Genomic DNA, 10,684 nt, shown 5'->3' with positions numbered 1-10,684 from the left:
GTTAAAGGAATAACCAGCGATGACTGAGAACAAGAGGATACGGTGGCTTTCAAAGCTGATGTTTGGACATGTTTTGGTTTGAAAACAAATGAAAGCAGTGATGACTGAGGACGAGAGGATACAGTGAGTCCTGCAGCTTTTAAAGCTGATGTTTGGACATATTTTGGTTTGAAAAAACAAATGAAAGTAGTTAAGACTTCGTCAAGAGTCATGTGGTCTGTAAATACTACAACACCAGAGTCAGGTACTGGACAATACTACACATATATACTTGTTACTACACTATCACAACACCAGAGTCAAGTACTGGACAATACTACACATATATACTTGTTACTACACTATCACAACACCAGAGTCAGGTACTGGACAATACTACACATATATACTTGTTACTATACTATCACAACACCAGAGTCAGGTACTGAACAATACTACACATATATACTTGTTACTACACTATCACAACACCAGAGTCAGGTACTGGACAATACTACACATATATACTTGTTACTACACTATCACAACACCAGAGTCAGGTACTGGACAATACTACACATATATACTTGTTACTACACTATCACAACACCAGAGTCAGGTACTGAACAATACTACACATATATACTTGTTACTACACTATCACAACACCAGAGTCAGGTACTGGACAATACTACACATATATACTTGTTACTACACTATCACAACACCAGAGTCAGGTACTGAACAATACTACACATATATACTTGTTACTACACTATCACAACACCAGAGTCAAGTACTGGACAATACTACACATATATACTTGTTACTACACTATCACAACACCAGAGTCAAGTACTGGACAATACTACACATATATCCTTGTTACTACACTATCACAACACCAGAGTCAAGTACTGGACAATACTACACATATATACTTGTTACTACACTATCACAACACCAGAGTCAAGTACTGGACAATACTACACATATATACTTGTTACTACACTATCACAACACCAGAGTCAAGTACTCGACAATACTACACATGTATACTTGTCAATACAGTATCACTATATATCCAAATGTTTATTATATAGTTGTCCCTGTATCGTGATACGTAAATACATTTTTGTCTATAACTCTAAAAAGTAACAAATTCCTCCCAAAATAATCCCAACCTTTAGTCGACATGATGTTGAGTAGAAAAGTGTAATAATTATTCAACAAAGTTATATTTTCACCTGAACTGTAAGTACAACATAGTACTGGCAGTACTACTGTTATATGTTCTGCGTTGTAACACCTAGTACCACATATAAATAAAAAAATAAAAATAAACAAAAATATTACATTTTAATATAATTCTCGCGCATTAAAAGTCCTTGAACGCCGCATGTTCTTTCCGAGCTTCCCTGAACGCCCCCCTCTTGTGCTTTGACGTCACGGGCGTCCGTCTCCGCACATGGACGCCTCTCCCTCCTCCTCCTCCTCCTCCTCCTCCTCCTCCTCCTCCTCCTCTCCTCCTCCCTCAGCACCTCCTCCTCGTCCACAGACCCACAGCAGCTCAGACCTGCTCCTCCAGAGCCTCAGAACCGTGGATCTCCTGCGGGTCTCCAGCGTCTCGCGGCTCCTTTTTTCTACCAGCTGTTTGGTTTCCAGGGAGAACATCTGAAGGTCCTTCTCGTGACCCCAGAGCAGAACCATGGCCAGACCTCTCCTGATGAATCCAACTTTCATGCCGCCGACCCACGGCGTCCTCAAGTCCCTGCTGGAGAACCCGCTCAAGCTGCCCTTCCGCCACGATGAAGGTACTTGTTGTTGTCAGTAGATCCTCGAATGAACGTCCAACTGTAACCAGATCCTAACCAACTAAACCTAAACTAACCCTCGCGTTATTTCAACAAGATTAACATTGTTTTTGTTGTTTTTTGCTTCGTTCTACTTCGTGCGTGTTCCGCCCTCTAACGGGCTCCACTGGTCGCTGCTCCAGCTTCCGCACCTGAGGTCGAACTTTCACCTCCTGTCCCCCCTCCAGGGTCGCTGTTCTTTTATCTCTTGAGCACCTGTGACCTCCACCCGCCGCGGGGGGTCACTGGATCTCAGAGAGTCCGGAACGACGGGCGCCACAAGGAAGTGCCAGAGTCACAGGACTCACTGTGAACCCTGAACCGGCAACTGTGTCTAGTGTGTGACTAATGTCACGATAATACCATGTGGATTCTTAAAAAACACATTTTGAATTCAATATTTAAGAAGAAAAAATGTTGGTATTTGTCACTTAAAAACAAGTATATATAGTTTTTATTTCGAAGGTACAACGGGATCGAAGGTATATATACTTGTTTGTGAGTGTAAACCAGGAGACACGACCTCAGATGTTCTCTGCTGAGCCCTGGGGGTCACACGGGGCCGCAGAGAAAATGAAAGCGTCTCCTGGATAAGAAGCCCGTAGGGACGATGGTGATACCTTGAGGGACGCCACCTGCTTGTGTGTCGCACCATTGTTGATCAAACACACTTTGTGTTGTGAACCAAAGCACGAGTTGTTGATGTTTTGAACATCATTAAAGTGAGGTTCGTGTTCCTGTCGTGGAAGTCATGTTTCCAGGGAACCGAGCGTCAGACCCGATGGTTCTGATGATCTCGATGCTCGTCCAGACGTTCTATCAAGTTCTCTTCAGCTCAGGACTGACGACGACAGGAACCGAGTGACAGAAGCATTTTTGTGTCGTTGGGAAAATGTTTTACAAATGTGATGAATGCACAAGAAAACTGAAGAATTTACCAGTAAAACGCATTTTAGTTTTATCATTTTATTTTTATCATTTTATCTCATGTCGGCCACACATACATGTTGAAAAATGTACTTTGAATTGTGTGTTTTTATCACAACAAACATTGATTTCATTTAATTTTATTGACGTAACATCAAAGTGAAGGAGAATAAATATTGTGCCACAAAGTGCTTTAATTTCAGAATTATTGTTATTATTATTATATTTTAAATACATATAGTCACACTTCCATAAGAACAGGATAGTAATAACAATATTATAGAAGACTGAGTAATACAATGATTGGATTTAATTTTATTGACGTAACATCGAAGTAAAGAAAAATAAATATTGTGCCACAAAGTGCTTTAGTTTCAGAATTATTGTTATTATTATTATATTTTAAATAAACATAGTCACACTTCCATAAGAACAGGATAGTAATAACAATATTATAGAAGACTGAGTAATACAATGATTGGAGCAGAGATGGAACCCATTGATCCAGTGAAAATGTATAAATATAACATAAATCTCTATATATTGTACGTTTGTGTGAATCAGATGTTGAACTTCTCAGCTGAAAGTACATGATGGTGTTCAGTAACATGTTCCTCACGCCGGTCCTCCTCTCAGGCTTCAGCAAAGAGAAGGAGAAGGAGAAGAAGCTGGAGGACGAGAGCGGCGTCTCCAAACACCCTCAGTCGGCCTTCCTGGGCCCGACGCTCTGGGACAAGACGCTGCCCTACGACGTGGACAACTTCCAGCTGGAGTACATGGACCTGGAGGAGTTCCTGTCCGAGAACGGCATCCCCGCCAACACGGCCCAGCAGAGCGAGCCGGCGGAGCCGCCCGTGGCCCTGCAGCAGGGCCCCCCACACGGCCCCCCACAGGGCCCCCCACACGGCCCCCCACAGACCCCCGCCGCGCCCTCGGTGGTGGACCTGAGCAGCCGGGCCACCACCTCCGTGCAGACCGGCCTCTCGCAGCCCTGCATGCGCAGCCCCGGCAAAGCAGGTGCGACACCTGCACACGCTCGCACAACAGCTGTGTACACAACTGCAGCTACACACACGTGTCACACCACTGCAGGGTTACACAACCTTCACCTGTGCCGCTCACGATAACACAACAACAACAATATTCATGATAATAAACGTTAGCGTCACACACGTGAAACGTGTCGATAATCACGACGACAACAACAACACAAACAACAATGGCGTCACAATCGAAAGGTAAAGATAACACAAGTCACAACAAAGATATGAGTGAATATTGTAACGACAACAACAAAAATAGTGTCACATAAATGGTAATAATACAACAAAGATGGTAACAACAACAATTAAACAAAGACAGTGTCACAAATAAAAGAACAATAATAATAACACAAGTTACTACAACATCATTAACAAAGATGGTAACAACAACAATTACACAAAGACAGTGTCACAAATAAAAGAACAATAATAATAACACAAGTTACTACAACATCATTAACAAAGATGGTAACAACAACACAATATAGAAAATGGTGTCACAGATACAATAATGATAGCAAAAGTAACGACAACAATAACATAGTGTCACCGGTTTAAGAACAACAATAATAACACAAGTTACTACAACATCATTAACAAAGATGGTAACAACAACACAATATAAAAAATGGTGTCACAGATACGATAATAATGACAAAAGTACACAATAACATAGTGTCACCGGTAGAAGAACAATAACACAAGTGACAACAAATGCATTAACAAAGATGGTTACTAATACACAATATCAAGATTAATTAATATGGCAACAGCAACAACACAATATCAAAATATTAGTGTCAAAAATAACTTTCGATACTAACACAAGTCACAAAAAAGACGTAAAAACAATAACACAACGACGATACTAGTGTCACAAGTAAAAGAACAAAAACACAATTGAAAAAAAGACTAACAGCAAAAATACAAACAAACATGAGTAAAATAAAACTTAAAAAAACATGAACAAAATGGCAACAACACAATAACATAATAGTGTTGCAAATGAAAGAACAACAAGTGTACACAATAAAACGCTGACAACAGACGTGAAAAATGTCAATAATTACTACAACAATAACATGAGATGAAAGATGGTTACTACTACACAATATCAAAAATGGTGTCACAAATTCATTCATTACACAAGTAACAACAAAGACGATAATGAAGATGCAACAACAACACAAACGAAGTGTCACATAAACAACAAATACACAATGAAGACGGTAACAATAACATCGACATTAACAATAATAACACACAAGTAATGACAAAGAGATTCATGATTCACCATAACAACACAAACGTAGTGTCACACATGAAATGACAATAAAAACCAACACATGATGCAAATGGTAACGACAACAACACAATAACTTTGGGGACAATTTCTCTTCCTTGAACGTTCAGAGGAGTTTTGACTCGCCACTAACTTTAGACCCTCCAGTAGATTGACCTACTTTTTTTTTTAGACTCATTTGAGCGACGACAGGAAGTCGTCAGGAAACCGAAGCTCACTCGTGCGATAAAGTCGAAGCTGCTGCTGATAAATGTTGTCGAAGACGACAACGCTTTGAAGCGACGTCGTCCTGTTGAGACGTCGTTACGTGACCTTGTTGTTGTGGTTCTGGTTCTGAACACAGAGGTCCAGCTTTCAATGGTCATGAAAGTCCCGGGTTTACAGCCTCGGACTCGCAGTTCAAGGAGGCGCTCGGTTTGTGCCGAGTCATGCTTGTTTGTGTGCCGGTTGTCAAGGTGTGTAGTTGTGTTGTTGTTCGCCGAGGTTCGACAAACAGCACCAAGGTCGACGCAATCATGGCGGCGAACGCTCGCGGAACCAGAATCTCAAACAGAACCTTTAGAACCTTTGAAACGTGTGCGTGAACAGAAGTGTGTCTCTGAATTGTGAGGTTGTGTTTAACAAGTTGTTGGTTGTTGTGTAGTCGTGGTGTGAGGAGAGTAAAGTTTGACAAACAAGTTTTTCAGAAACAGAATCTGTTTGCGTAAAAGGAGCAGAAACTAAACGGCAACAAAATCATCGTTTAACGTTTTTTTTACACCATGTTAATGTTAAAAATATAAAGTTTTTCTTGTGTGTGTATACATATTTACATATATAAATACATTTTTTGGTAGATAAACCATTATTCCAATATGTAAACTCAAGGCCCGGGGGCCAAACGTGGCCCGCCTGGTCATTTCATGTGGCCCAAAATAAAGGTAGGCCGATTCACATGTCGAAAAATAGAGATGCCAGTTTTTAAGATAAGTTAAGGAACATGGATTATCAATGTAAGGGTAAAGCAGAAGGAAGCGTTTGGTTAAAGAAACATAAACACTGACATCATTGGGTCGATATATCAACACTCCGCCCGTGACCTTAAGTCGCCTAAAGATTTTGGAGTCTTTTCTCTGTCCGCACGTGTCACGGTCTGGTAGAACATGTTGTCAACACGAACCGTCAGTTGTGTTGTGCCAAAGGGAACCACGGCAGGAAGAAGGTGTCGTGGAACTGGAGGTTCTTTGTTTGTCGCGAGCAGGTCTCGAGGTCCGACCTGTGACGTTGTTGTTGTTGTTGTTGTTGTTGTTGTTGTTCTCTGTGGTGTCGCAGGTGCCGCTCGTGGGTGACACTTTGGACTGGATCTCACATGCGTACGCTTGAAAAACCGTGTGTTTTGATATTAGTGATGTCCTAACACACACACACACACTCACACACACACACACACACACACACACACACACACACACACACACACACACACACACGTACACACGTGAACAGGGGTTTCCTGCCGCGCGGAAGTACATGTGACTGACACATGCCGGCGCCGTGTGCGGCACTCAGCTGTGAGCTTGTTGTCACGGCATGGACCTCCCCCTCCTCACCTCCTCCTCCCCCTCCTCACCTCCTCCTCCCCCTCCTCCTCCTCTCCCTCCCTCCCTCGCTCCCTCCATCCCTCCCTCCCTCCCTCGCTCCGGCTGCACAGGCTGTTCCGTCCCAGGTCACATGGACTGGGTCGTGATGCCGTCACGTGCGAGCGGCGCGGCACAAAAGGACGCCTCGGCCTCCGTCGGCGGCGAGCGAGGATGACGTCTCGAGCTCACGCTGCGCGAGTGCGTTTGCGAGGCGAGAACACATGTCTGCTTTCATTATCACGTCGCCACGGCGACGAGACGCCGAACACGTTTCTCGCTTTTCAATTGACCTCCTGATGGTTTCGGTGATTGACGGAGGAAACATGTGAGATGAACACATGATGGACTCATTAACACAGAAGCGGATCAAACCTCCTGAACTATAAAGAATATTATTACGTTGTATTTTATATTTTCTATGTATTCAAACACCTCCTAATCCTATCGCAGCAAAGCCCTTTCAGTAGTTATCAGACAAAAACTATTATTTTTTGTAGACCCACTTAAAATACATTTTAGCCAACGTAAAAGATTGTGTCAAATCCCATAACTTAAATTACTCTTAAAATCTTGGTAAACTTTGTAGTATTACCCCGCGGGTTTCTGTACTATTACTCCGTGAATCTCTGTACTATTACTCTACGATTCTCTTTACTATAACTCCAAAGGTTTCTGTACTATTACTCCGTGAGTCTCTGTAGTATTACTCCGCGATTCTCGTAGTATTTCTCCATAGGTCTCTGTAGTATTACTCCGCGAGTCTCTGTAGTATTATTCCGCGAGTCTCTGTAGTATTACTCCACGATTCTCGTAGTATTACTCCGCAGGTCTCTGTAATATTACTCTGCGAGTCTCTGTAGTATTACTCCACGATTCTCATAGTATTTCTCCGTAGGTCTCTGTACTATTACCGCAAGTCTCTGTAGTATTACTCCACGATTCTCGTAGTATTACTCCGCAGGTCTCTGTAATATTACTCCGCGAGTCTCTGTAGTATTACTCCACGATTCTCTTAGTATTTCTCCGTAGGTCTCTGTACTATTACTCCGCAAGTCTCTGTAGTATTACTCCACGATTCTCGTAGTATTTCTCCGCAGGTCTTTGTACTTTTACGCTGCGATTCTTTGTCCGTGAGTCTCTGTAGTAATACTCAGTGATTCTTATAGTGTCGATTCTCTGCAGTATTACTTAGTGATTTTCGTAGTATTACTCCACGAGTCACCATAGTTACTCAGTGTAACAGTACGCCTCACAGAGTAATACTAGAAGCCACATTATATTTATTTTGTTTACAAACATTTTCAATCCTGTATTAGTACACTTATGTTTTTTGTTTCAAAATCTCAAAACTTTATCGACACCAGAGTCTCCCGTCTGACATGGACACCCCTAATTTATATATATTTTGTATAATATTACTAAACTAGATTCTTTAAATTTGAGTTAACATAAACAACACATTTTTGACAAACTTTACTTTGGTTTAATTATATTTTTTATTGTTGTTTTTCTTTTGTTGAAAAAAGTTTACTTTTTTTTACGTAGATTTCCAGTGAACCTGTATCATTCTATCATCGATCTTCTTTCAGTTATCGATAAACCCTTTTTTCCGTCTGTTTTCCTCGCCGCCCGGGAGAAGGTTCTGGCCTCTGGTCATGTGACCCGCCGCACAGGATCAGCCTGTTCTGGAGCCGAGAGTCATGTTCTTCTCAGATGACACTTTACGAGCCGCAGAACATGACGTCCACACGAGCTCAGACATTCCCCCGCCAGAGTGCGACGCAAACATGAAGTTCTTTCTTTAATGAACAGCTTTTTCCACACACACACCTGTTAATTCTTGGTGCGTCTGCTTAGAAGTGCATAGTAACCCCTGCAGGGGGCGATGGTGGCAGCAAATTAATTTTATTTTGTATTTAAATAAAGTTGAATCCAACATCTAGGAAGTGCGACAGGAAACAGGAAGTGAAAGCTAACCTGGTCAGCAGTGAATCAGAGACGAAGGTGTTGTTGTTCGAGTGGAAGATTCAATTTTGTGAGTCACAAACAACGCCTGTGATCTAATCACACAAAGAACACCATTATAACCACACCCTTCGTCGCTCGGTTCCACGAGAGAACGAGACGCTCCGTGACCCGCCGTGTGTCCTCGTTAAGAAAGAGCTGAGCCAGAAGCTTGTGGCGGTTGTTGATTGTTACGCGTTTGCCCTTTTGAGCCCCGAAGGAGGAAGAAGCCGCTCGCTAATCTCCGATCGCGCTCGCTTTTTTTTTTTTCTTTTCTGGGCCACGTCTTCAATCGGGTCCTCCGGTCCACCGGGGGGACGGCGTGATATTCTGATGAGGTCAAGGGTCGGCGAGCGGGCGTGCTGCTTTTAGCTTCGGCGTTTCAACGAACGCTAATTAGGATGAAAATGGTGGTCAAAGGCGATTAGTGCGGGCGAGGTATTTTCGGCTTCTAGCTGGCGTCTCCTCGGGGGCTTAAAGGATTTGTGTGCCTCGTGTTACTGCGATACTTGAGCGTCGTACGAACTTCTGCGGCTCAGAGGATATAGATCGCTAACAAACGTTCTCGCTACGCCTGCACACGTTACTATTACACGGATGTTAGCAACAACGGGAGGCTACATGGTAGCTCGCAAATGTCTAGCATGTTTGTTTCGCTAACAAGGCTCTATAACAACACGGTTGCCTTTTGCTAATATTAACCTTTCGATCACTTGGTAGGTTTTGTCGTAGCATTGTCGCTACGTCATTGACACTTTTAGCTACTTACTTAACTTGGAAACATCAAAAACTTAGCCAAAATAGCACCATTGCTACATCTGCACATTAGCTACATAAACACGTTAGCTAAACAACTTTAGCTACAAGTACAACTTCACTACGACATAAGATAATCTACAATAGTACCACTGCTACATCTGCACCTAAGATACGTAAACACCTTAGCTACACGACTTTAACAACAAGTAAGACTTGGCTACAAGTCTGAGCTTAATTAGCACCATAGCTACATCAGTACTTTAATTACATGAACGCCTAAGCTACATGACTTTAGCTACATTATAACCATTGCTACATCCGAACCAACCACATAAACAACCTAGCTACACAACTTCAGAATGTAGCCAAGCTGTACTATTAGCTAAACATTGCTACATTAGCACCATTGCTACATAAACACACTTGCACAAACACCAACATAACGTCGCAGCTAGCCAGCACTTTAGCTACACCAGCATAGCTGTATCAACTGAGCTACATTAGTATGGTAGCTACTGAACGTAAACACCTTAGCTTCACAAAGTAAGTAAGTAATTAATTTGTATTTGTATTTGTGCTTTTCCAGACCAGGGTCACAAAGCGCTTAAACAATCAAAACAATATTCAATAAAGTATATACTTTAAAGATCAAGATAAAACATCAAAGTAACGTTGTAGCTAGCCAGCACTTTAGCTACACCAGCATAGCTGCATCAACTGAGCTACATTAGCATGGTAGCTACTGTACACACCTTAGCTACACAAACATACTACACAACAGCAAGAACTTCCAGTGTGTGACGCACTCGTCAGCAGCTCAGCCGCCTGTCACTCAGGATCTCGGAGATCTGGGTCAGCGTCGGCTCAGCAGCCTCAGGTGCGAGTTCGAATCCCAAACATTTAAAGAAGTTCAGCTGCTGTGACCAATGCTGCCTCCTGGTGGCCGGTCAGGGAAGTGGCCGGAGAAGTTGCGTAACAGTTGTTTACTGAAGCAGGAGTCAAAGATCTGCTGATGACGTCACCAGTGTTCAGACCAGTGTGTAGTTCTGCACAACACACACACACACACACACACACAGTCAGCTGACACTGACCATGTGACTTTCTGCTGCTCCTGTCCTGTGGCGCCCCCTGCTGGCCGCTGTGAAGTCTATAATAACCTGTTGTGTTTCTCCAGCCCGTGACACCCCGAGCCCC

At 42.7% G+C, this 10,684-nt stretch overlaps 1 protein-coding gene across 1 annotated transcript in view; it reads left to right on the top strand.

Moving 5' to 3' along the window:
• Positions 1-1,529: 1,529 nt before the first annotated feature.
• hlfa (HLF transcription factor, PAR bZIP family member a) overlaps positions 1,530-10,684 on the top strand; it is an 11,841-nt gene continuing 2,686 nt past the window's right edge. Inside the window, exons 1-3 of the mRNA XM_087809084.1 lie at positions 1,530-1,793; positions 3,396-3,776; positions 10,665-10,684. The exon at positions 10,665-10,684 is cut by the window's right edge and continues 183 nt beyond it. Coding sequence (XP_087665210.1) covers positions 1,688-1,793; positions 3,396-3,776; positions 10,665-10,684 — 507 coding nt within the window. The 5' untranslated portion in view covers positions 1,530-1,687. The remainder of the gene's footprint in view (positions 1,794-3,395; positions 3,777-10,664) is intronic.

The sequence above is a fragment of the Callionymus lyra genome, chromosome 15, assembly GCF_982586985.1.
Source record: "Callionymus lyra chromosome 15, fCalLyr1.hap1.1, whole genome shotgun sequence".
In the NCBI taxonomy this organism is placed as follows: domain Eukaryota; kingdom Metazoa; phylum Chordata; class Actinopteri; order Syngnathiformes; family Callionymidae; genus Callionymus; species Callionymus lyra.
This window is presented reverse-complemented; position numbering and strand designations above follow the sequence as displayed.